The sequence below is a fragment of the Gobius niger genome, assembly GCF_951799975.1.
Source record: "Gobius niger genome assembly, chromosome: 12".
Lineage (NCBI taxonomy): Eukaryota > Metazoa > Chordata > Actinopteri > Gobiiformes > Gobiidae > Gobius > Gobius niger.
In genome coordinates, this window is record NC_136863.1 from 24,252,749 (window position 1) to 24,279,070 (window position 26,322).

Genomic DNA, 26,322 nt, shown 5'->3' on the forward strand with positions numbered 1-26,322 from the left:
AGCAGCTAGTTAGAAAATAGCGAAACGTTGACCTAAAAGAAATATATTTACAATATATTTTTTAGCTTACATTTAAAAAGCCACTTGCCTCTGGGTGTGAGTAGAGAAACACATGGAGGCTCTCCCAGCTGTGTGGAACAACTGTTAGCATTAGCATGCCGGCCTTATGCTAATCTCCTGTGATCCGCCACAACCCACACTGCGGTTTACAACAGTATCTAGCTGAGCTGTCAGTGACTTCCCTCAAGCAAAAGATGCTTGAAATGTACTTTCTTATTTTACATCAGTATAAGACAAAATCAAACCACAGTATGTAGTACTACTATTCGTACCTGAACAAAACATGTGCGTTGTGCTGAGGAGATCACTCCATCTACCACAAAAGGTGAGGCGATGACTAAACATAACCTTCTGATGTTGGGAATCCTAGTATTCAGTGAATGTTTTGTTGTCTTTTCTGACAGATCCGAGCGCAGAAGCCCATCAATGATCAGTTATTGCTGCGGGTAAGTCAAGTCGACTTTGACCCTTCAGCTGTCACCTGGCTGTTTCATGGTCCTTATCATCCTTACTGTTATAAAAAGTTGTGTTTTTCCAGCCTGTGGTCATGCAATATGCTTATATTTATTAAAATTAAAGTGCAAGAAGAAAATGTATAACTAGCTTTCTATTGTATTATTCATACTTTACTTTAGTTTAATTTCATGGCAGCCCCCATTGTGTCCAAAAAAATGGTGGCCAGGCAAACATAATTGGTCCTAGCACTTCCTCACCTTGTGGAGTAACAGGGCCTTCTTCTTCTGCTTTGACCCTCAGTGGAATGAATCATAATAAAACAAGCATGACAAACTAAAGGTTATTTTGGGTGACGTGTAAGTGTGGTGATTATCTCAGTGGCAGTACCAGCTGTACAAAATGTGCAGCTGTTTCTTGTTCCACAGACACGTGAAGAATGCATCTTTGATTATTGGCATTGGCACCTAAGTAACCCCCCCACTCACAAAACAGTGCTCTAAAATCCTACATCCTACTGTCCAGTGAATTCACAACTTTTACGGGAAGACTTTCACACCCGACATCATGATTAATGCGTGCACTGCTTCTCATTACTAAGTACCCTTGCTTGGAGACTCAAACTTTATTCCACATTGCTTCCACATTCATTTACTAACACCAGCTTGAAATCTATCCACCTTGCTGTCCGGGATGAGACACAACAGAAGGCTTTGATGACTGTGCTGCTTTGAAACAGTTGATCCTTGAATGAGTAGATCGATGGAACCAACTGATATCATGAATTCCCATCTCGTAGTTTCTCATATCTTCTTATATATCTGCACTGTTGCATAAGGTCTGTGACATTTGAAAAACAATGTGAAGAATTGGACATCAGTTGGTCTCATTTGTTGTAATTTTCCCGGTTACAGCCCCAAGCATTTCCAATTAGATCCGACTTTACACCAAAACCCGCCGGCTTCGCGATGTCTGGACTGGCGCATGTGGGATCTGATTTCTTCAACTCGATGTGGATTCTATTTGAGCGCTGCTGGCGGCGGAATCATAGCCTCGGAAAAAACAGCTGCTCCTTCACTAAAGACAGATTTAGACCCGAGTGCGGAACAGGAGGGCCATCTACAGAGTGGAGACGCGCATAACTGCATATCCACATGGGACAAAAGGCGGGGAAAACAACCACTGAATTGGTGGCCAGTAACAGGAGCACATCAGAAATAAACATCTATGACATTGTTTTATGGACAGTAACAGCCAAATGAACTGGGGAGAAAAGGGAACGCGTTAGTGCTGCTCTGTTAGGCAAAAGCGTTTGTCAGGGTATATTCAGAACGACAATGATGGAGTTTGCATCCTTTGACCCCCGTTCGCACTCATAAACACCCTCTCATTCACCACTGCTGACAGTCACTGGAGGCAAAGTGGGTGAGGTGTCTTGCTCAAGGACATGACGACACTACGCACCAGCCGGAGCTAGGATCAAATTGGCAAACCTTTCTTGATGGAAAAGAACCACACAAAGAACCAGCTCATGTTTCTGACTCAGACTGTTTAACATCTTCCCTGTTCAAACGAAGTGTAAAGAGAGAAATGCCACAACCTTTGGCGCCTTTAAACTGAATCACACATCGCATGGTTAAAGCCGCACGTTCCGATCTGGGATTCCACAGCGTACTATTTCTGTTTTTGTTTCATAAGGTCATTTCTTTGTGTTCAGATTTCTAATTCTAATGAATGGGTTTTGTGTTGTAGTTTGTCTGAAGAAAGTTTGAGGAAAGAAGAAGAGGGGTGAAGCTGAGGTGAGCCCAGGCAGACCTGCTGTGACCCTCTTGAGAGCTCCCACTGCGGGGCAATGTGGATGAGCTATATCAGGTTTACAGTTCCTTCACAACATCTGGGCTATTTAAGTCTGGTTATGCCAGTCCTCTCCACACACTATATATTTATGTTTTGTTTTTTTAAGACTTTTATTTATTTGCTTACACTTGTCAACAAATAGTGCTCTCAAATAAAAAGTAACATTTTGTAGGATTCCCCCCCCCCCCCTTTTTTTAATGTATTATATATAAACAAAATATGTTTCCACGGATCCTGTTCATATCAAATATCGAGTTTACCGATAACAACTGTAATATTGATTTATTATTATTATTACAGTCACATGATAATTATTTTAAGATCACATTTTTTGCTTTGGGTCTGAGTCAATTATCCAGTCAAAGAAAGAGTTACCACCAGACTTACCATTCCAGTAATCAACACTTTATATTGCAGTTTTTTCTATGGCCACTAGATGGTGATTAAAATACACATTGCGGAATATTAATACTGTATGAATATTACAAGATGGATAGAAGAACTCAACCTGAATCTTTAAGCCTATAAACCCATTTTAAAAAGGCCATGTTGCTGTTTGTGGTATATTGTCTAAAATTTAGCGGTTGTTACATTTCCATTCTGACTTTTGGAATGTTGGAATAAACTTGTTCAGCCTTAATGCGGCCCTCAGACTAACTTTTGGTGACCATCAGGCCTCCTTGCACATATTGCCGGAGATTGTACTTTTTACTATTCTACATGAAGGTTCCCACCCTAAATAAAGGTGTGGTTGCTCGAAAACCTGTGAATGTGTTGGATGCATTCACCCCGGTCTATGACCCTCCACGCAGTGAAAACTTCAATATGCAGCCCACGATGAAACAAAAAGTGTACATCCCTTAAGTAGTGTCTGTCCATCCCTCAGACACGAGCAGCAGGTGGTGGATAGATGTGCATTAAACCAACACTGGGATTCAGAGGCAGAGGCCATGTAAACATACACATATAGTTGTGAATGATGTGACATACTGCAGCAGGCTTCACTTACATTGGAGGATCAGACCTGCCGTATGGAGCATTCCTTCAGATCGAGTTAAGGCAGTAATCTTGGGAGAGGACACCTGCCCATCTCTCTGACAGAATACACACTCGCGCTGTAGCATCTCCCTTCAGGCGGCGGAATACCCAGCATGCCTCAAAATCCTTCTGACCGTGGCTCACCCGGTCCTGTCAGCACCCCACTCCTGCGCCTCCATCCGACTGTTAAAGACTCGCTAATGCTCCAGGTCCAACGGGTTAACGTAAATAACCAGCGAGGAGTCTGGCACTTCATATATAAGCACATGGTTTATTAGTCTGCGGCAGTGAGGGTGAAACATTACTCCTTCCTTTGGTGATCACTCTGTGACGCTTCAGATGTGCTCGGTTGTCTGGTCTTCAACTCTGAAAACTCTTCATATGCCTTTTGCATGACAAGGCCTTTGTTGCTGGGGCAATCAGTATTGTAAGAAATAGAAATAAGTTAGAGAAATGTATCACAAACAGGAATTGAGGGGGAACATAAGGTAAAGTCTTTTATCAAATGATTTTCAGATTTTGTGGTCATTTCAGTCTCATTTTGGGAACCTGTTCAGTCTCCTTCCAATTATTAATTAAGGTATAATGTGATGTGTAGTTTTGCAATACTTAGAGTTAAACTTATTTGTAATTGACTTCAATGTTATTCTTTAGAAGAGGTCCACCTGCTGGTCAACGTGTTTCCCTCTGCTGGACATGTCTGTTTGAAAATCGATCTGTTGTTTATGTCAGTGTTTCCCAACTAGGGGTACAGGGACCCCTTGGGGTACTCGAGGACTTAGCAGAGGGTACTTGGAACTATTTCAGATTGAATAAGAAAGTGAAACTGAACATTATTTTGTAAGGAAGAGCTGTATTATGCAGTAAAATGTATAGTTTTGGGAGTATTTTTCCTTTTGACTACTTTCTAAATAGCAACGCATCTTGAGGGAGGGGGTACACAGAGTACCGCTAAAGGTCCGCAAAACAAAAAAGTTTGGGAACCACTGGTCATGTACAGTCTTCACGTGTGAATGAACAGGAGTGTCCAAGTGACGTAGTAAGAAAAACATGTGGACTCTGATGCAGATTATTCTTCAAATCCCAGCCGTGACCTCCTCAGGGACTCCAACTATACAAAAAAAAGGCAGGATTTCTAATTCTACTTTATTGTTTTAAATAATGATGACAGTGTAACAGAAATAGTGTGAAGTACTGGTACCTGTATAAAATTAAAGGCATCAAGCCCTACTCTAATAGCACCAGGAAAAAAGACTCTGAGGCAGCTGCTTTGAAGTGCTCAAGCTCAGCGAATAGCAGTGCGTTTCACATCATCCCGAAGGAAATGGTAAGAATATCATAAATAGCATTTGTCGTGCCTCAGACGAAGGTGACGCCAGGTAAATGCAGGATAAATTATAAAGGAGCAACACTATCCACGTGGAAAATGTACCACTTCTAAATCTTACCAATCTATTTATGTCGCCGAGAGGCCTTAATATGAGATCGACCCCACTGCCACAGAATGGTCTGGAAGGATTTCTGGAGTATGAGCCTTGACTCGGGAGGGGCAGTCCAAGATGAAATGCTAACCAGGGCCTGCGGTGATTATGTGGTATTTATAGATGGCTGATATGTGTGTGAGCCTGTACTTTATTTTTATTTTGGGCAATAGTTAAAAGTGATATCAAAGCTTCTCGATAGGTTTCTCTCTTTTCAGCTTCCCGCCTTGACCTGGTGGACTGTGGACATGGCTGTTTTTTTTTTTTTTTTGCTTTCAGTACTTACCAAGTATTAGGCTATCCAATCAACAAATCAAACCTTGAACAACATCTTGCTTTCAATTATCTTTCAGGAAACGAAGCCATGAGAAGTCGCAATGTCGTAGTCCTTCGCCATCCTGAAGTGAGGACCTTCGTCAACTTTCGAGCCTCCTTCTCCTCTTCTCTGGCGTCCCGGCAGCTGCGAAGGAGGCCCCTGATTTTCTTGGGGACAGATGATACGATCCTAAAATCCGCGCTGCTGATGGTCTTTGAAGCGAAAGAGTAGGCGCACCGAAGGCCGAGGTGAGTGTATTTGAAAAGAAGTCTTCGCAATAACCCAGTGACTAATTGGTGGAATCCCGTAGCTAGGGCTAAACATAGAAGGAGTAAATTGGTGGCTGTTAGCATAATGGTTTGATGGACTGAGGTTGAAATCTAATGAAAGGTCAATTGGAATGTTTGGTCTTTCAACACCGGTGGCTTGAGAAAAAGTTGAGTTTAGTTTAGCAGCTGGAGTCCAAGAAATAATGGGACGTTTGTTTTCTCTTTCGGGCAAGATAACGCCATTTGTAATTGGTTACATGTTTGTTTGAAAAATGATAGGATTGAGTGTTTTTAAGAAGAAGATTTACAAATTTGGCATCGCTTGTGTGGCTTGATGAAACAAATGCGTCTTGGAGTTGGAGAGTCCGGTTTTCTTAAAAAGTTGAGAACCTGACGGTGTTTTTGTAGTTGGGGGTAAAAGTCTCGATCTGCTTAAATCCTGTGAGATGTAGACTTGACTCATCTGCTTCATTACGGGATTTTATACTCTTCCTCTCTCTCTATCCTCCCTTTTATAGCATCTCAATGACCTCAGTCAGACTCCTAAAACGATATCGCAGGCCCCCCCCTGGGCATCCGCCAGCTTTACCGGATGAAGTTGTGCACTGTAAGACGATATCCGGAGCTGCCGGCCGGCCGATTGGTCTGAGGATTGTGCATTTCCATACTGAGTGAGTCCATATCCATATCTGGGGGCTCATATATAATCACCCCTCCATCAGTGGCTTCCACTGCCCCTGCTACTGCTCCTGTCCGGATCTTTCTGTATCGCCCAAGGTGAGTGTTTGTTGTTTACCTGCCGTCTTGCGTGCCTGCCTTGGATTTCTCAGTGAAAGTGATCTGACCGCGCCATGATGTGAAATAATGACCGAGTTTGGGTTTTGTGATGATGCTCTGGATCCGTACTATGGAAGTCGTGTTGCTTGTTTTGCGAAGTGGGAAAATAGCATAACACGGAATCAACATTTTCTATGCTTTGACCGTGTGTCTAAATTTGTGTTCTTTTTTTTGACAGTAAAGTATTTTAATACATTCATTTCACATATTTTTTTTCTTTCTAATTTGCATGACAATTATAAGTAATTGAGTTTTTGTTTTGTTTTTTGAGTTGAGGCCAACTCAGTGAAAATCTCTACTATTATATGATTTATTTATTTTTGAATGATTTTGCTGTATTCTGGCTTTCTGACACGGAAATACCCACGTAATCTCCATGATGACGGTGATTGCAATGTAAAGACATAACAAGTTTGCCACTGTATGACTGAAAGTAGCCTTTTGGGCTTGTCATGATACAAAAGCCTAAATTTGTTTCCAGTATATCGCTTGTAGTAACTTCTGAACTCCATCCATGAGACAAGACTGCGACTAATTTTTGGAGACACCTGCTCTCGCTGAATCGGCTATGTCTCATTCGGAGCGGCTGGCGTTGACGCCCGCTCTTTCCCCCCCATGGGAACGGAATCGCGGCGCGAAACTCCCTGCAGGATATTTGGTTTTGAGCACCTGTAAAGGAGCTTAGCGCGAGGCGTCAGGAAAGTCATCTGACCCGCAGCCGCTCCAAACTTAGCTCTGTCATCGCCCAAACGCTCATCAACTGTTTTATTAGATCGCATTACATTCGCGGGGGAAGGGATCGCATGGCCTTGATACAGTAAAGCTCAAACTTGATTTCACATGTCTCAATGAGTGTTTCCTCTGCTCCTCCTCAACAGACTGTGAAGACAAGAAGCCGCAAACATGTCTGAGTAAGTATTGCTTTTTTTTGGTTCAAATTTAGGAAAAACTTAATCAAATCAAACATTGGTTTATGTTGCCTATGACTAAAAGCAGTTTGGAAATTAACATATCCACGATCCTAGCACATGTCCCCAGTCAAGGTAGTAGTTAAAGCTCAGTGACTGGAGGTTCTAAGCTTTCAAATCAACAATGGGTACATTTCAAGTTGCTGTCACATATTGCATAGTGAGTGTTTTTTTCCCCTCTGTTGCGGACAGGAAAAAGATGAACTCGAGCCGCAGGCATCATCTGAAGGTAGGAAGACACAGCCTCATGTTTACTCCCTTGCCGTTAAGTTTGGTGAATCTGCTCCATAGCTGGGTTTGAAGATAAAGTGTCATGTAGAGTATGCACCGAATGACATGTTAGTGTTTTGTCAGCGGAGAATTCTGAATGAGGCTTAATTTACTCACTGTACAATGTGTCAAAGCTGCTATAGTAGTCGTGAGGCGCCATCTACTGGCTTTAAAAGTCTCCACACAAAATCCAGTGACTGTTCTAGCTTGTAATAAAGCCAGGAAAAGTGTTTTTTGTGAACCACTTTGTTCTCATTTTACTGATATTATCATAAATAGTTGTTGTTGTTTTTTTGCTGTTAAAAGTCTTCTTAGTTTCGTTAAGCTAATGTATTTGTCCACCATATAAAAAAAACTGACATTTCTGGCAACAAATGAGTTTAAAGAAAGTAGTTACTAGCTCAATGCAAGCCGAGTTATGAGATTAAAAAGTCTTCAAATGTGCCCTAACGTGTGTACCCCCATATTTGTGGCCTCATGGGGAAGATTTTCAGGAAGTAAGTTCCAGAATTGGGAAGTATACAGTATGAGGAGAGTTTCACCTTTAGACTGTAATTGAAGGTTGCAAGAAAGCGCACTTAAGTCCTGGTTTGAACCTTAGTGCTAAAATAAGTCCTGGTTTAAACTTCAGTGCTAAAATAAATAAGTCCTGGTTTAAACTTCAGTGCTAAAGTAAATAAGTCCTGGTTTAAACTTCAGTGCTAAAGTAAATAAGTCTTGGATTAAACTTTAGTGCTAAAATAAGTCCTGGTTTGAACCGTAGTGCTAAAATAAATAAGTCTTGGATTAAACTTTAGTGCTAAAATAAGTCCTGGTTTAGTGTTAGATTATTCTTGTCTTAGTCATGTGATTGAACACAGAAGCTTCATGCTATTTTCAGGCCGCCCTGCTAGAAAGATCAATTCATGAGCATTTAAACAGTGTCCAATAATGGACTAGAAAGTTCTGTAATAGACAATTGGAACATTTGATGTGTTTTACCTGTTGTGTGATTTGCGTTTGGCAGAGTTTGATGCTTTCGATTGCTGCCGGCTGGCTTGCACAGGAGAAGAAAGACCTTGTTGTTGCTAAAGAAAATTACATGTCTGAGAAGTGTCCCAACCCGAACATGAGCGGAGACCTTATGGTGAGCCACATCTTTATGGAGATATTTGAGCTAGCCTACATGTTTTTGTCACACCAAGCAATAGCTTTGCAAATTTAATGTAATTTTAATCTCAATAATAAGTTTTATGTGTTTGGTCTTAGGAAGCCTGCAAGAAATTGCACGCCCTCATCGACCAGATTGATGAGGAGAGGTACGACATGGAGTCCAAAGTACAGAAGGCAGACAAAGAGGTACGCACTTGATTTATCTTAGCTGTGCGTGTTTAAGTGATTACTGTAGGTTAGTTCTTTTCAAGACCTTAAACTGTGATCCTACCTGGATGAGGCCTTTCTGTGTGGACTGTCTGCGTAGGTTTCATCTGGGGAAACTGGAGTATTCATCTGAATACTCCAGTTTCCCCTGCCACTAAAAACATGTACAACAGGCCAGAATTAATGTAGTGAGTGAGTGGCTGGTGGTGGTCGGGGGAGCTGATGGCACAGACTGGTTGCCTCGCTTCCGTTAGTCTACCCCAAGGGGCAGCTGTGGCTACAAAAGTAGTTTACCACCAATGAGCATGGCGTGAATGAATAATGACTACAGTGTAGCACATTGAGAAACTAGTTAACACAGGCTTGTAAAGCGCAAGCCATTATTCTGCCAGCCTAGGGTTCCGAATATTTTCTCCAATTATGCATATCCAAATCTCAAAGCGTGACAGGAGAGCTTAAATGTTCTCAACTTATATAGCGTTTTTCCACCTACATCAGGCACTCTAAGCGCTTTACAGCAAGGATCCAGTCACCCATTCATACTCTCATTCATACACCAATGCACGCAGACACTGGGGGCAATGTGGGTGAAGTGTCTTGCCCACGACGACAGTGTGCACTTTCAGGAGGTGGGATTCGAACCCCCGACCTTCCGATCACGAGACGACCCGCTCTACCATCTGCACCATCTTATGCCTATATGCCAGTGTGATACTTCAAACTAAGATCTGAAGGAGTGAAACACAACATCATAACCCTAAACCTAGCCCTAACCCCCGATCAAGCAACAGGTTACTAAGATAAAATAATATATGGTTCCCACAGGTTTGTACTGTATTATTTTAGACTGTATGTTCTGTATGATCATTTAAAAAGAAAAAAAGTATAAGTTGTCAGACGTATTAGGTCTAACTCCACTGCTCACAGAAACTGTGCCATCCCTAAAAGATCCTCTGCCTTTGCACAGCCTTTTCATTTAAAATAACTAAACTATGGAATCTGCTTCCAGACCGTCTGACGCTGTCTGTAGATTTGAAACTTTTCTCTTGAAACTTAAAAATCCTTAATAACCAGTCCAGTTAAATTAGGGGGCCCGGGGTCCACATGTGGCCCTCAGATACCTTCTATCTTGCTGAATTAACACATATTGCCAGAGATGGCACTTTTTACATTTTTACCACAATTATAAACTCAAAAACTAACCACTTCAACGCAGAGCTGGCATTAGGGTTCAAAGTGTAAATAAAGGAGTGGGGGCATGGTTTAGACCTTAGCTAAATGCACCGAATTGATGGAATCACTGCACTGTCCGCCGATCATGTGGCCCTCCACCCCGCATACACTTCAATATGCAGCCCTCAATGAAAAAAAGTTTAGACAACCTTCAGTTAAATTGTGAAATTGTCTTTAGTGTTTAGTATACATTTTAGGGTGTGATGGTTTGTTTCAGATCAGAATTATTGTTAGGCTAATGTAAATAATGGTCTAACTGTGAAACTAGCGCTACTGACATTAACTAAACTAAACTAAACATTCATATGTGTAGTGTAACAGTTTTAATGTGGTCATATTCACTTCTACAAAATCATTTGACTTGATTTTTTCTTTGAGCCAACCCACATCCCATCGTCCAATCAGAAGTCCTGTAGATCCCTTCTTTGAGTTGCCAGATACTAGGACTAAAACTAGGCAATAACCCTCAATGGCAAATTAGTGTGCATGATACAGTACTACACACGGCATCTGTCATTAAAGTATTCAGTAGAATTCCATTGCTGTGGGACACATAATTGATTTATATAATATTGCAATCATTCACCAAACAAACATTTCTGGTATTGCTCAGATTGAGGACCTGAAACTGAAGGTGGTGGACCTGGCTGGTGTGAAGAAGCCCGCCCTGAAGAAAGTGCGTATGTCCGCTGACGCCATGCTCAAAGCTCTGCTGGGCTCCAAACACACAGTCAACATGGACCTGAGGGCCAACCTGAAGCAGGTCAAGAAGGAGAAGAAAGAGGAGGAGGTGAGTTACTGTTACAATGTGGACTTACACTGGTTTCTATGGGAACAATGTTGAGTATTGCGATAGCTGGAGGTATTTCGATTAGGGCTGCAAAGTCTTGGAAGAATATCTGTGACCCTGTACATTTCTGTTAAATCGATTGTGCAATTTACATACATTAGTTTCTTCTGATGAATGATGCGTGTGCTTCGATAAGTGAAGCCCTATAGTACAATAAACAAGTGCCAGTTCAATGGTGCCAGTTCCTAAGCGGGCTTGTGTGTTCTGTTTGGTGCAGAAAGACGACGTGGGCGACTGGCGTAAGAACATTGAAGATAAGGCTGACAGGAAGAAGATGTTCGAGACCTCCTAAACTGGCTCTTGTTCGCTCTGGGCTTCGGGCACTTTTTTGTGGAATTTATGGAATGTTTTTCATTGATTTCAGATCATGTGTTTCATTAAATCTGTGACTCCCATCTCCACCTGTTAGTGTACATCGCCTTGGCTCGCGAGTTGAGTGATAAAATACCTCCTATTTTTCATAATATCCCTGGCCTGCAGTGCGTTTATTATGTCGCCGTGCATCACCGCTTTATCCATTGTGCGAATGTTCACTTTTGACCACTTCCTGCTCTCGTAGTTTTTGTAATAAACCTCTTTGTTTCGTAATCAACTGCCTGGAGATATTTTGTCTTCATCTCAGAGACTCACAACACTACTAAAGGTGCATGACACATCATAGCATACTTTAACCCCGTTCTCAACACAAAATTTGACTTTTACCATTTTTGGTTTCTGGTAGAGTTTTGGTTATACGTAGTTTTAAACCTGTTGTGTTGTGCCTTTTGTAGTGCTGTCAATGTCAGGTAGAGATGGGCAGAATATCCAAACATTGCTCAGGAAGATGTGAAAAGTGAATGTAGTTTTTTTTTTTTTTTTAAAGTTGCACTATGCAACTTTGATTTTTTTTTTTTTTTTTCAAAGATGCACTATGAAACTTTTTTTAAACATTTTTAAAGGTGCACTATGCAACTTTTTATACATTAAAAAAGTTACTTTCCATAATAGTGGCCCTTATGGTGCTTGAGGATCAATTTTCTTTCAGGTTTCTTGTAGGTTTTCTGACTGGAATGTGTGCGTAACCATGGAGATAGTTCAATCAGCCGTAAAAACCTTCCAGAAACCTAAAAAACAATTGATCCTGGAGTGTCCTACAGGCCCCCGGGATGGTAAATAAAGGTGCTATGCAAACCACCTGGGTCACCGACAGGTCAAATGTGCACTAATATCAACTTATTTTTGTACATAAAAAGTTGCATAGTGCACCTTTAAACGTACCATGAACGTTAACCATAAATTTGGTAGACTTGAATTAATTTGGGGGAGAAAAAAATGCAAAATTACACACGAAAATATACACCGGTACATTTTCTCCCTGCTGTGCAGTTGTGCAGTCGTAACACAAAGTTTAAAGCCGTTACAATATGCCCATTTGTCAGTGAACCATTAGGGGTCAGTAGAGGACTTGCTGTAGCACTCCTATAGATTTGGGTTAAGTGGTTTCAAATGACCGCAAGTGTTGGCCCACAACATGTTTAGAATCTTAACTGCATCTTAACCGAGTAACCCTTTCATTTTACTCTGTAAACGTTGGCCAACACTCAAAAGCATTGCCCTGTTTCAAATCACAGCGTTACCGTATAAGTGACAGAATATTTTTTTATATCCTCTATTGTATTCTCATTCTCACTTTTGACATTATAGCCTATTTTTAATGCCCAAAAATCACTGACCAATAAGGCTAATGTTGCTAAACTGATACTGAAAAATCGACTGTGCAGCTACTGTCAAAGCAGTGCCCCACTTTCTGTAACTCTGGTAAAACTTTTTTGGGGTCATTGAGAAGAAAGTGTCATCAGGTGAGACGACATCGCATCGGGCCACTTTATTTTAGCACTTTGACATTACCAATCGACTTATCTGTTTGTTTTTTTCTTTAGACGCGCTCGCTCCACAGGGCACACCCAGGGACTGCTCACTGTCATAGGCTGAATGAGAACAAGACACTGATGCAGGATTTACAACCCCGACGGTCAAAAGATGAAGGTATTTCAGGAGCTCGTTTGGCCTTGTCGGTTGGTTGGCTCAAAGTTCCCTCATGGCCTTAAAGAGGGGGCTGCAGAAACCGGTGGAAGCGCATATATACCCCCAAGAGATGTCCAACTTTTAGTCTTTGACTCGTCCCACCGCCGCCTTGCCATCTTCTCTGTAGGTGAGGAGCCGCCGTACTCTGTGTATGTGTTGAGCCTTGTGTTTAATAATCAATGGGGGTTTGGGGGAAGGGGTGCTCAACAATGGAGTAAGATAAGATAAGATAAGATGATACTTTATTGATCTCACAGATGGAGAAATTGCATATATTTATACAATTGCAGTAGATGCAGACATGCAGAGATGGGAAGGTTTTACTGTTGTTGATCTTAATCCAAATTGGAATAGTATTTTCAACGACTTACTAGCCTACTTAATATGTTTTTTATCATTGGAAAAATCCCGAGTGAAGCATTAATGATTTTGCGTCTACTCGTAGCTTAATACTTCTAATTACTGACATTTTAATTGGAAAACTTCAAACAATTGCTTGTCAGTTTGAAATGATAATCCCCAAAGACAGAATTAATCTATCTGCGTATTTTGCATGCCTGCGTGATTGCTTCCTTGCAAACGGAATTGTTTTGTTCATAAGTGGCAATACTGGAGTAGTAAAAGTAGTTGCAAAAGTACTAGTCAATATCATGTTGCCAAAAAGGTCAGATTGTGACGCCCCCCGACATGTGTCTGTAACATTAAACGGGGAAGTTTTCAAGCATATGTTTTCCGAAAAACCACCCTGCGGAACATTACAGCTTGTACGCTGCTGCATCAGGACTGTTGTAATATTGCATACAGTAAACCTGCCGGTGATCAAACATGCTCCCAATGCTCAGTTAGACATCATATCGTATCATTGATCAAACCTATTGTCCGGCTTGCAAAACAGCAGCATCGCCATGGAAACGAGCTGGTGAACAGTAAAGATGCTAGTTATAATTTCCCCCGTAAAAAAAACATCTGTTTATTGGGTGAGATGTTGCCCAGACATGACACGTACAGTGCAACTGTACGTCCTGTTTTCAAATGGCTGCTTGTCAGGTCAGCTGTTCAACATAAAACTTCAAATCATAAATGTCGCTGTTAACCTTTTGACCCAAAGCCAGAATTAACACCGGCCTTGTCGCCTGAGGTGTCCAATTTATTAGCTGGAAATGTTTCTGCAAATAGCCCCGGCGTGTCAGTTAAATAGGATATAGGAGCACAAGTCCAACGTAATGCAAGGGTCCATTGTTTCATGCGTTGGTTCATCTGTTGCAGAGCCAGAACCAAAGGGAAGTCAAGATGTCTGAGTAAGTCCATGTGGTTGAGCAGTATTTCGTGAGTATGGTTTGTAACTGTTGTAATAATACTTCATGCTTTGATTAAAGGGGAAAGAAAATGACCTCGAGCCGCAGGCATCACCTGAAGGTAAGTGAACTTTGCGCTGCTCCTATCCTCACATATCGCTCTGAATACGTTTGTGTAAGTCTGCGTGGTTTCTCCGCAGAGTGTGATGCTTCAGATCGCCGCTAACTGGCTGGCGGAGGAGGCCAAGGAGAACGAAATTGCCAAGGAGGCTTACATGGCTGAGCACTGCCCCGCGCCCGACATGAGCTTAGACCAGGCTGCACTCATGGTAAATCGTGTTGTCATGATTTCGCAGTGGAGAAGGTGAAACTTGGGTTGAAAGTTGATTTTTGATCAAACAGGAGTTCTGCAAGAAGCTGCACCAGGCTCTGGACAAGATCGATGACGATAGATACGACGCTGAGGCCAAAGTGGCAAAGTCGGACAAAGAGGTGAGCCACTTTCACTTGTCTAACTACGTCCATGAGCTCTCGAGTGTTTGCAAACGGCTGAAGGGCGGTCAAATTGGTAATGCTGTTTGTTCACGTGCCTTAAGATCGAGGAGCTGAAGCTGAAGGTGACCGAGTTGGGCGGAGTGAAGAAGCCCGCTCTGAAGAAAGTGCGTATGTCTGCCGACGCCATGCTGCAGGCTCTGCTCGGAGGAAAACACAAAGTCACCATGGATCTGAGGTCCAACCTGAAGCAGGTCAAAAAGGAGAAGAAAGAGGAGGAGGTGAGGACAAAAGAGTTGATCGTGGATAATCATTGTGGGAGGCATGGGGTTGTTTTGCGATACAAGTGTCCATTGTTTGCTTCTTGTAGAGTCTAGTTACATGAAGATAAGCTTAATATTTACAGAGATAATTTGAATTTCAATGTAAAACTGTGAGCATTTTCGATTTATGATGTCATGTGAACGCAACTGATCGAGCATTTTTTTGCAATGTAACTTCAACCGAATGAAAGAATACGGCCAAATAGTAAAACATATCCAGGTAGAATACAATAACTTTATTTGGGTCTATCTTTCAGAGCGCTGATGCGGGCGACTGGCGTAAAAACATTGAGGACAAAGCCGACAGGAAGAAGATGTTCGAGACTAGCTAAGGACTTTCTCATTGTCGCGTTTGGCCTCACACTGCTGTACATCCAAAGCGCTTTTTCTCTCCCCCCCCTCGGATATTATGACAAAAACAAATCATTAAATGTTCTGGGGTGAAACTCAACTCACCTGATGCAGTCATTTTGAATGTATAGATGTAAAAAGATACATTACTTGGTAAAATTCATGTTGGCAATCTATTGAAATAGATGTTACACTAGTCTTCAGGCAAGGCAAGGCATGTTTATACTGTGCATTTCGTACACAAGGCAACTCAATGTGCCTTAACATGCCAAAACATTATGACATACAAAAACTGTAACCTATTGTTATTTAAATGGACAAAAATAAACAATATTTTTACTTTTAAAAAATTGGGAGAAGTTATAATTTGTTCACGTCCACTTGAATGAGATGAAGCAAAAAGTGAAGTGAAGAATCACCAGATGGCAGTAGAGAAGCATTGTACGCTCCTCTGGATTGCTCTGGACTCAAGACAGGGACTGCAAACTGGACAGTGCGGCAGTGGTTTCAGATGGTGAGTGGAAACTTCTTACACACAATATGTTCTCATTCCTCTGTTCTGTTCATGTTTTGGACTCATGCAAGTTTTCAGTTTTCAGAGCCCCCTCAATCACAACTTGCTACAGCTATTTGTTATTTTTTATGTTGCAGACTTTTTCGTTTATTTTCAGAACCGTAAGAGATAGAGATTTATCGTTTTGGAATCAAATGTCTTGAATAAATCGGACCTATGTTCCTCATACAGCGCCCCCTGCTGGCACAGTTCAACTCTGGTACGTTTAGAAGCATCATAAACAGGATTATAGATGACACGTTTTTAAAGATTTGGTTAATATCAGCGGTGCATGTCGGCATTGGCCTGAGAAAAACCCAAACTGGTCGACTTCTGATCTATACATATTGAAACCTTTACTATAATGATAAATGTTTAACTATAGGCAATTAAAAAACAAAACAAAAATGACATCAAAATTAAAATATACCGACCCCTATCGTATCGGTATCGGCCCCAAAAATCTAAATTGGTCGGGCCCCCCTCTAATTCTTTCGATCTTATTGTGGCATAACTGGATACTAAGTAAGATGAAGCTCAATTTTATTCCTAAAATTTTACACTGATTACAATATCATAAAAGAACATTTGACTGTATTTTGACACCTCATGGCCAGTGTTGTTGGGATAACTAAAAGTAATCTTTGATTAGTTTATTTCAAAATTAATCAAATAATCAGTTTCAAAATTTTCAAAGGATCAAGCATTTTGGTCTCCATGTCAGGTAAAAGCCTTAAAGGCCCTATACCTGTTTTTTTTCCATTACAAACAATGAAAGAGGAAGCGACTGAATTAAAATATTAGCTGTGGCCTGAACTCATTCCTTCACAGAGGCGGGTCTAGAGGCACATTTCACAACTTGCAGGGTCACTTCAACAAAAATGCTAGAAAACTAGCCTGCAAGCTCATGAAATTGATACAAATGCTTTATATCTAGATGCACATGTGTTTTTCTCCAGGTTTTGGGCCTTTAAGTTTGAGCATCTGTGCTGCTCTTTCGTAAGTTTTCGTACGTTTTCGTAAGTTCGATGTGGAGTTCTTTCACAGTTGAGAACATCTTTGCTTTAGACAAAAGAAACTCAGAATAATGTCTGTGTGACAAACAGTAAAGCTACTCATTGTTTGAAATAGTAATGCCTTTCTCTGAGTGATGATAGCTGATAATGGTTGGTTCGCCTCCATACAGTATCCCTGTGTCTCAGCCACTCCCCCCTTACACATCCAGCCCCACGCCTCACTCCCCTCCTATAACATTGTACTGGCCATTCATTTGTCCCGGCTCAAAACAGTGGGTGGGAAAAACGCTCTCTGAATTTATGAGCTTGTTGCTGTTGTTGTGGTATTTCTGGATCCCGTTGGCCCATTGGTCAAGTGTACGTCCATACCATAAAGAGGACTGGCCAATCTGCTGAGCGGGCACTTCTCGCCTTATATACTGGTTTAATCGTCACGCATTTGCCTCTGTGCTACTGTGTCCCCACCTCTTTCCTCTCCTCCTTTCTTGTCGGGCCTCAGCGGCAGAAGCAGTTGTCTTTCCATCTCTTTAGGCGAGCTCCGCTGCTTCGTTCAGACTGTTGTGATTAGACAGGGTAGACAGGTGAGATGGGAATGGCTTATTTTCTATGGACTTGTTCGTACTAAAATGCATTGGGGTTTTGTTGCAAGTCAAAATTGCAAATGATGATAAGTTTTGGCTTATCTGTTGTTTGGGATTATTGTATCATGTTGCCTTTCGTTCAATTTTCTTGATTTTAACATCGTAGGCGGCAAAGTGGCGCCGCAGTTGATGCCTCATAGAAAGAACGTCCCAAGTTCAACTCCATCTTTTATTATATATTTAACTTTTCATCCTTGTGCCAAAAAACTATACTGGATGTTTAATAGGGGTAAGCAGTTCTTTTGAAAATGTTATCTTTTGACACAAGAAATAGCTTGTAAAGTAATTTTGATAAAGAGTTTAGAAAGTTTCTTTGGGTCAGTGTAACTCTTGTAGCTCTGGAGTGTTAACCTCCCTTGTGGATCCATGTTAATCTAGCTCTAATTGAGTATTCGTGTCTTTTGGTTAGCCTTTAAGCCGGTAAGTATCCCAAGGCTCCTTTATTATTGCCCGGGACTGCCACACTCGTTCTGTTTCGGGACATTGCTCATGTGAGCTTCAGCATTCCTCCTGGATGTTTTACGCGGTGTTAACAGCCTTGACTGCATGCGTCCTGGCGCCACATTTGGTTCCCCCTCTTCTGGCATTTAATACTTAAAAAAAAAAAAAACTAAGGCCCTTAAATTCTTCAGAAAGAAGGGCATCTGTTCGGGCCCTGGCATTTGACATCACACCCACCACCAGGGGTCCTAAATTAGCCCGTTTGTGATTGGAGGAAAGAGCTCAGGTTTCCAGCTGATGATCGATTGACTTGGACATAGGGACGTGTGGAGGACAGTGTGTTTTCTGTCGCCTGCTGTGAGGTTTAACCCCTTCTTTGTCTTTGTACAGAGCCTAGGAATCACCGCCGGCCAAAATGTCTGAGTAAGTACTTGTCATACTGTTGTTTGCTTACTTGGGTTTTCTTTACCATATGCGTTTCCTTCACACACAAAAAAACCTTTTTTTGAAGCTTTCGGAGATAAGTGTGGTGTGTAGACAGGCATCTATTTTCTACCTTTTTCGGCAGGGATCCAAAAAATGCAGCCCGTTTTAATCTGAATTTTCAGTTTATAAATTATATTTCTTTACTTGCATTTCACAGCTTATTTGATTTTGATTAGTTTGACTGAACATTTGTCTACTCTGGAATTTAAATAGTTTAAAGAGGCTAGATGCAAGTTGGTCATTTTATACTCACTACTGCCACCTGAGGTCTTACGTGTTACTGCAGCTTCTATATTAAGCTCGACGGCACCTCGGACCCAAATTAACTTTTTGAGTAACAGTGCAGGATTTTAGAGGCAGTTGTGGTGAACAGGTCTGGGCTCATTCTACACGTTAGGACATGGATGGAACATGTAGGGAGATGAAAATACAACTTTTAACATTTTTAAACTCCGTATAGTCCATTTAAATACAAATACCAAATGTTTATCAAATCAACACTTGTGTGCTTATCTCATGCATTGAAAATGTTTTTGAAAACATATTTTAATGTTTATAATCACGTTTATAATATTGGGCCCGCGGGCAAAGCCTGAATTTTGGCCAACAGACTAAAATGAGTTTAGCACCACGTCTGTCAGCATACTGATGCTTTCATCTGGATATTGCTCAATACATTTTATTTTGTCTCTTTCACCTGCAGTGTTGTGCCTAGATTCTTTTATTATGCTATAATATAATTTTGACCAGGAGAATGTGACTAGCTGCTGGGTTTTTATGGAACATTTTTCTTCTTAACTTTCGTATTTTGTCTGTGTTTTACTAGAGGAAAGAAAATGACCTCCAGCCGCAGGCATCATCTGAAGGTGACAACCACAGAAAAAAAAAACACCATGTCAGCTTCTAATTGGCTGGTACAACTAAAGTAAGCGACTGCTGTGTGTTTGGTAGAGTTTGATGCTGCAGATCGCGGCCGGTTGGATCGAACAGGAGAAGAAGGACATTCTTGTAGCAAAGGAGGCCTACGTCGACGAGAACTGCCCCGCCCCAGACATGGGCGTAGACCAGGCGGCACTCATAGTCAGTACTGATGTCTATATTCTCATTTGAATAAACCATTTGATGTGTGACCTGATTGTTAATGCCACACTGCTTAAATGTCTGTCTCCAATCTTTGGCACTATTTCGCACAGGTGACCCCTGTCCAATAAAGCTAATGGTTCAAAAAAAATGTATGTTGTTTAACAGGAAATCTGCAAGAAGATCTATGCTCAAATCGACAAAATTGATGACGCAAGGTATGATGTCGAGGCCAAAGTGCAGAAGGCTGACAAGGAGGTGAGAGGAGATCCCCTCCCTTTTGTAATGTCCAAAAGTGCATTGCTCTGAGCACCATTGTTTTGTCATTTGAACCAGATTGAAGACCTGAAGCTGAAGGTGGTGGAGTTGGCTGGAGTGAAGAAGCCCGCTCTGAAGAAAGTGCGTATGTCTGCTGACGCCATGCTGCAGGCTCTGCTCGGAGGAAAACACAAAGTCACTATGGATCTGAGGTCCAACCTGAAGCAGGTCAAGAAGGAGAAGAAAGAGGAGGAGGTGAGGATGCTCTAGCGTTACGATGTGTAACTTTGTTTTCAAGTTTCTCAGTGCCCCGGATAAGCCACTATATGCGTAATGTTAACAGATAATTCAATAGTATTTAGGATACTTAAAGGTTCAGTGGTTTATTTCTTCAAAGTACAAAAAGGAGGCTAATTAATTTTGAAGCGATAATCGGTATGTTTTACAAATTAAATAAACTTCAATTTGACGTAACATTAGTAATACATAATAAAAAAAAAAATCTGAAGTCCCTCCCTTTGCTGATCTCAGCAACCAATCAGAATCCCTGGTGCCACTACTTTGACCAATGAGATGAGATTTCCTGTAAACTCGCAGGAGGACGAGCAAGTTTGATCATTTGCTTTTAAAATTTCTTTCTCTCTCTCTCTCCTCATTCTAATAATAGTAATAATGCGCTTTTCTGGACGCTCAAAGATGCTTTACGTTACATTGTTCATTCACACCATACTTATTGGTGACAAGCTACTATTGTAGCCACAGCTGCCCTGGGGTAAACTGCTTTTGCAAGCTAGGTCAATCCAGTGCAGTGTTTATTTTGAAATTTCTCTTTCTCTCCTCATGTTGCAATCTTACAGACTATCACTTTAATTGTTCGTTGTAGTCCAAACCCTTACATTTCTTAGTACATTTCTAACATTCAGAAATGCATGAAATATGATTCCAAGCCTAACCCGTACCCGGCGAGCATCAGTGTAGCTTCCATCTTCCATCCCCACAAACATCAGCTAGCACAATTGACTACAAGTGGGCAAAATGAACAACAAATAAAAATCCATTTGAAAATAGAAACAAAGTGCACACAGACACTCAGAAATCAGTCTCTGTTGCGCATTTGCCTGACTTTACAATGATGAATTTAAACTTCCCCACTTCGCCCAAAATATGCGTGGCTTTAAAGAATCTATTTTCAGTCCTTGTTGCACAAAGTCAATCCTTTTTTTCAATGAACTGTTCAGTTTAGATTCAGTGTCAGCTTAAAGCATTTATAGTCAGCCTTGTTCAAAAGGGCAGACCCACAGCTCCATCTCTTGTCTTTTACAGTCCACAGAAGCCGGTGACTGGCGTAAGAACATTGAGGACAAAGCGGACAGGAAAAAGATGTTCGAGACCTCCTAAACACCGGACGTTTATTCATGCAAACTGGTCCCCGAGTTTGGATGCGTGTTTTTTATTAAATCTACCGTTTCACCAGGTCTGGACTTAATACAAATGATCCAAATAATCCATTATGTACATATTCATGGAAACATTCAAAATAAATGTTTCAAAACAGCTACTTTCTATTAGTCCCCTCCTTACAATTTGTGTGCGTTGATCGGAACTTTTATTTCTTTTATCTCTTATCTCCTCATTTTGATGTACAGTTCAAAATTGTTTTCATTTTAGTGCCATCTTGTGGTGAGTCTACAGGCTTCTCCCAGACATACCAAATGAGCGTCCAAGATGTTGAGTTAGAAACTGCTTATCACTTTGATTTATGGACACATAACATTTGATCCACATTTTTAACACTACCTGGAAAGAAATGGTTGGGTTTGCTCACTTGTTTGGCCTTGAGCACATGTTTATACATATTCTACTTCCGACAGGTCCAGAGAAGAGAGGCAAGTGTAAATCTAGAATCTCCAAACACATTTTTATTTGATTTCCTCTTAAAAAATAAAAACCTTCCTCCTCTGGTCTGTCCCATGCAAAGCCAACGACACCTCTTGCAAGTCCCCCTCTGCTCAGATGGGGGGGTCTGCCTGTCCTCTGTCCCGGTGGGGAGGGAGAGCGCGTAGGGCAGGGTTGGTTGGATGTATTTCAGGAGCTCGCTGGCCCATTGGTCTGAAGGGGAAACCACTTCCATAAAGAGGATTGCGCTTTTTGCTGAGGTGCCATATATACCCTATGTCATTTTTTTCCCTGTCTGTGGCTTTGACAGTGTCCGTATCTTCCACCAAGTGTGGGTCTTGTCCTCTTCCTCCTCTCGATAGGTGAGAAAACAAAAATCCTTATTTTTCTACACACATACGCATCTATCTGAGCCTCTCTGAGAAACAGCATCTCGCGCGCGTACTCGGACAATGTTTGATAGGCCAAAAAAACGGCAGCCATATTGGAGTATCTAAAATCGGAATTGAAACCGTTTAATTATGAGTTTGCCTCCACCTTTGACCCCGTTTGATTGCTCCTACACTCACTTTTTTTTGTCCGTCGCTGACTTCTCACCTTTTGCTGTCAGACCAAAAGGTGGTTTGCTGGATTTACGCTTCCGTTTTTGTTTTTTTCCCCTGCTTTTATGACTCTGGGGTCTTTGCAAGTGACAGGTGCATGTGTCCAAGACTCCATGAAGAAGGATTTACTTTACTTTTTTCTACGGAGTGTGATGGTAGATTGTTATGGATAATGTCAAACTGGATCAAATGGGTGGTAGCGATACTTGTTCCCTCCAGGATTTTGCATCTTGTGTCTCTTTGTACATTTGCAAACTAGACATTATGACTTTTTAAAATACCCAATTCATACCTTGGTTGATTATCTGACACCCTTTTAATTTGCCATCATTTTTCCTAATCAAAATGATTCAAAGTTACCTATACAGTACCTATAAACTGTGCCTTATGCCATTGTCCATGTGTATATAATAGAACAAATCTGAATTAGTTTTTATACATTTATAGCTTAATTGGTGTTGATTCATTAAAATTCAAAGGGTTCAAACTAGACTTCAAATGAAAGCCCCGGTCCTAATTGCGATCGCTAATTGGCAAACAAGTCATTTCGTTTTCCAAATGATTCAAAGTTCCCTACTGAGTCGTAAAAAACTCAGTAGGGAACTTAGCCGGCCACTCGATCCTGTTAGTCCCAGATTAGTCCCTCTTCAGCTGTGGCCCACGATCACGTTACAGCTGGAATATTTCTGTCCATCCGTCGTCGCCGCCGCCTCCTCCGTGTCACTCAGGAACATGCTGATCTCAGAGAACCTCAGCTTCACTCACACCGGTGCATTCAGCAGAGGTCGAAACCACTAAAAATATGTTTCTCTCTCTCTCTCTCTCTGTGTGTCTCAGGTCGTGAGCCCCAAAAAACGCCAAAATGTCTGAGTAAGTGTCAACAAAAATGATTGACTCAGGGCTGTGGTGATATTGATATTGATTCTATGTTAACATGCCACTAAAATCATGATTTTTTGTTGTTGTAATTGGTAAAGTTATACACAGACAACTCCAATAACTACTACAAATAATGCATAAAAAAGATTTCACTAGCCGCCCTAATTGAAAAGCTATTTGACGATGGTAATAAGAAAATACAAATATCTGTCAAAAGGAAAACACCACAAGCGGCACATAGTCCCAAGCAAAGTAACAACAACAACAAACCTGTTTGCGTTATTAATTCAATCATATTCTTCTAAACAGGAAAAAAATGACGTCCAGCCGCAGGCATCACCTGAAGGTAATCTAAATCAAACATGTTTTTCAAAGTTTTGTAATCTCTTGCCTAAAGTCTCTCCTTGTTGCTCCCTGTAGAGTGTGATCCTGCAGATCGCCATGGATTGGCTGGAGAAGGAGAAGGTGGAGGGTGCGGCCGCCAAAGAGGCCTACCTGAGCGAGAACTGCCCCGCCCCCGACCTAAGCGGGGACCAGGCTGCACTCATGGTGGGCAGATAAGAGATAGGAAGAATAATGTTGTTCATAGTGAGGAGGCTTATCAATGTGTTAAAATAGCATATATTTAAGCTGTTGAATATATTGTTCATTGTTCGCTCCGGAAAAACAATATCAATCAAGTAATATGGGATTTCGAATTGTGACGACAGGAACTGGCCAAGAAAATTTACGCTCAAATCGACAAGATTGATGACGAGAGGTACGACGCTGAGGCCAAAGTACAGAAGGCAGACAAAGAGGTAAATCAGATCCAAATCCTTTTTCAAAAATAAAAAAAGATTGAATCTGCTGATAAAGTATAACACATGTATTTTTTTGTACTTTAGATTGAGGACCTGAACATCAAAGTGGTGGACTTGAGGGGAGTGAAGAAGCCCGCTCTGAAGAAAGTGCGTATGTCCGCTGATACCATGCTCCAGGCTCTGCTGGGCTCCAAACACAAGGTCACCATGGATCTGAGGTCCAACCTGAAGCAGGTCAAGAAGGAGAAGAAAGAGGAGGAGGTGAGTCCTCTGCGCATTCATACATCTGTGTGCCTATATGTGCACAGAAGGTTTCCAAAAGTTTATCTCCTGTATAGATGAGTGGTTCTCAACCTGTGGGTGAGGACACAAAAGTCTTAAATAGTTAGAAATATCATGTAGTTTGTATTTTGCAGAGTACTGTGCCATGTTAATGGAGTATCTAGTTTTCTCCCCGCTGCTGATGTACTGAGCATGTGCGAACTAGAGAGACGCAGAAAGAACTGCAACTTTCCCAGCTTTGTACTGTGTAATAATAAGCAAAACCTTCATTATACTTCACTCTACGGTAGGCTCAGTCGCTGTCAGACTAAACTGTTGCTTACTTTGATATTTCATGGCCCTGTGTTCAAAGAAATATGCAAAAAAACAGTGTTAGCATTAGCAACATTGCCAAAGTGTTAAGCTAGTTAGATTATTTGTTATTAGCAACACTCTGGACCCTAAATCTTTGCCTTGTAGGCCGACATGCTTAGGTCAACTACTAGAATTCTCTTTTTACTGTAACGTTGTCATCCTCTCTCCAGGATACCGGTGACTGGCGTAAGAACATCGATGACAAGGCCGACAGGAAGAAGATGTTCGAGACCTCCTAAACCGGTTCCTGTTTGACGTTCAAGAACTAAATCTTTGTCGTCTTTTGTCCGTGTCTGAAACCTGCAGCTCGCACCAGCCCTGAGCGCCCGAAGGGAAGTGGACAGTACATAAAGTGTTTTTTAAAGGTTGTTTTTGCACTTTGCCTGAGAGCGAGGAAGGGAGGTGGGGACAGAGAGAGAGAGTGAGGGAGGGAGGCGAGAAGCACCCATGATTTTTTAAAGGTTCACAAGTATCACCCCGTTCAGCAACAAGTCTTAACTACACACACAAACAAAACAAGCTGTACACAGCAATAAAGTCTTATGTGGAAAAGCAAGTGTCCAAAGTGTCTTCATTGTGAGTTAGTTCTTTGTGTTTTGCCTGGTGAATCAAACAATAAAGAGATAGATTCCATTTTATCAATTGCTGAGTTCAGGTAGCCAGCAGTTTTTCCAACATAACCTTTTCTTTCTTTTGTGAAAATTTCAAAACATAATAGTAATGGAGCACTGTGTAAACTGGAGCTACTTGAATATATTTATATATATAATCATAACTCAATCTAACTAATTGTAAATCAATTTTCATTTGTAGTCACCCAGCCCTAACAAACATTATTAAAAAATCTTATTATCTATTATTATCTATTATTAATTGATTATCATAGCATAACAATAGCAAATTATTGGTAAATTATTGGTTTTTTTTGGGGCTAAATCTCAATTTGGTCCAAAAAAAAAAAGAAAAAAAGAAGGATATTGACTTTGGTAAGTATTCTAGGAAGGATGCTGGTGATTTGCTGGTGCCTGTTATTGATCCCAACAACTATGGGCCTTTGGCGGAGTACCCTCTGGATACAGAGTCCGGGCTGGCTGAGACCACATAAACTGTATTTTTTATTGGTTTATTTGGTTGGGACAGTGCGTGTTGATAAACACGCCGGATTGTAGTCATGGGCTAATGTGCATCTGCTGTTCCACACTATTACACTCAAACACACTTTCATTCATCCTGGCCTATTGTACATGTTTTAGTGGTAGAGTAGGGGAAACCACAGTACACACGAGGAAAACATGCAAACTCCACACAGAAAATAGCCTGGCATGAGTCAGACTGATCCTCCATGTTAAGAGATACATGGGGATACAGTCTGGAATTGTGCGATTTGAATTCACTGACTCCGGCAAAACCAAGACGAGCCAATCATAGTGCGGGAGTTAACCGTGCGTCATCATCCGCGCTAGGATTTCCCATCAAACACCAGTGCTCCTCCCGTAACCAAAACACAGCAATCTT

The 26,322-nt window shown here is 41.3% G+C and overlaps 4 protein-coding genes across 5 annotated transcripts in view; all 4 read left to right on the forward strand.

The window, feature by feature from the left end:
• LOC306971420 (troponin I, fast skeletal muscle-like) overlaps window positions 1-21,529 on the forward strand; it is a 164,658-nt gene extending 143,129 nt beyond the window's left edge. The window contains exons 1-7 of one of the 2 annotated variants that reach the window (XM_079567693.1): window positions 15,959-16,030; window positions 18,558-18,590; window positions 19,480-19,519; window positions 19,605-19,733; window positions 19,902-19,991; window positions 20,070-20,246; window positions 21,315-21,529. In XM_079567693.1, coding sequence (XP_079423819.1) covers window positions 18,583-18,590; window positions 19,480-19,519; window positions 19,605-19,733; window positions 19,902-19,991; window positions 20,070-20,246; window positions 21,315-21,389 — 519 coding nt within the window. In that variant the 5' untranslated portion in view covers window positions 15,959-16,030; window positions 18,558-18,582 and the 3' untranslated portion in view covers window positions 21,390-21,529. Of the gene's footprint in view, window positions 1-15,958; window positions 16,031-18,557; window positions 18,591-19,479; window positions 19,520-19,604; window positions 19,734-19,901; window positions 19,992-20,069; window positions 20,247-21,314 lie in introns of those variants that run through there. The other variant, XM_079567694.1, reaches the window with a different exon arrangement.
• LOC306971252 (troponin I, fast skeletal muscle-like) lies at window positions 6,183-11,392 on the forward strand. Its single transcript, XM_079567473.1, has 7 exons — window positions 6,183-6,251; window positions 7,190-7,222; window positions 7,472-7,508; window positions 8,556-8,675; window positions 8,798-8,887; window positions 10,755-10,931; window positions 11,209-11,392. Exons 2-7 carry the CDS (start codon window positions 7,215-7,217, stop codon window positions 11,281-11,283), a joined length of 507 nt encoding a protein of 168 aa, XP_079423599.1. The 5' UTR covers window positions 6,183-6,251; window positions 7,190-7,214; the 3' UTR covers window positions 11,284-11,392.
• LOC306971419 (troponin I, fast skeletal muscle-like) lies at window positions 12,924-15,714 on the forward strand. The gene is made up of 7 exons (XM_079567692.1): window positions 12,924-13,016; window positions 14,322-14,353; window positions 14,432-14,471; window positions 14,551-14,679; window positions 14,753-14,842; window positions 14,947-15,123; window positions 15,423-15,714. Exons 1-7 carry the CDS (start codon window positions 13,011-13,013, stop codon window positions 15,495-15,497), a joined length of 549 nt encoding a protein of 182 aa, XP_079423818.1. The 5' UTR covers window positions 12,924-13,010; the 3' UTR covers window positions 15,498-15,714.
• A 673-nt stretch (window positions 21,530-22,202) lies between the features above and the next one.
• On the forward strand, window positions 22,203-25,264 carry LOC306971421 (troponin I, fast skeletal muscle-like). Its single transcript, XM_079567695.1, has 7 exons — window positions 22,203-22,249; window positions 23,327-23,359; window positions 23,678-23,714; window positions 23,789-23,917; window positions 24,079-24,168; window positions 24,256-24,432; window positions 24,978-25,264. The coding sequence occupies exons 2-7, from the start codon at window positions 23,352-23,354 to the stop codon at window positions 25,044-25,046; spliced, it is 510 nt and encodes a 169-aa protein (XP_079423821.1). The 5' UTR covers window positions 22,203-22,249; window positions 23,327-23,351; the 3' UTR covers window positions 25,047-25,264.
• The last annotated feature ends 1,058 nt before the right edge of the window (window positions 25,265-26,322 follow it).

Coding starts and splice junctions, on each gene's coding strand:
- LOC306971252 (XM_079567473.1), top strand. Junction 8,888..10,754: donor TACAGAAGGCAGACAAAGAG/GTACGCACTTGA, acceptor GGTATTGCTCAG/ATTGAGGACCTGAAACTGAA. Junction 10,932..11,208: donor AGGAGAAGAAAGAGGAGGAG/GTGAGTTACTGT, acceptor TGTTTGGTGCAG/AAAGACGACGTGGGCGACTG.
- LOC306971419 (XM_079567692.1), top strand. Junction 14,354..14,431: donor AGGGAAGTCAAGATGTCTGA/GTAAGTCCATGT, acceptor CTTTGATTAAAG/GGGAAAGAAAATGACCTCGA. Junction 14,680..14,752: donor TAGACCAGGCTGCACTCATG/GTAAATCGTGTT, acceptor TTGATCAAACAG/GAGTTCTGCAAGAAGCTGCA.
- LOC306971421 (XM_079567695.1), top strand. Junction 23,715..23,788: donor GCCGCAGGCATCACCTGAAG/GTAATCTAAATC, acceptor TGCTCCCTGTAG/AGTGTGATCCTGCAGATCGC. Junction 23,918..24,078: donor GGGACCAGGCTGCACTCATG/GTGGGCAGATAA, acceptor TTGTGACGACAG/GAACTGGCCAAGAAAATTTA.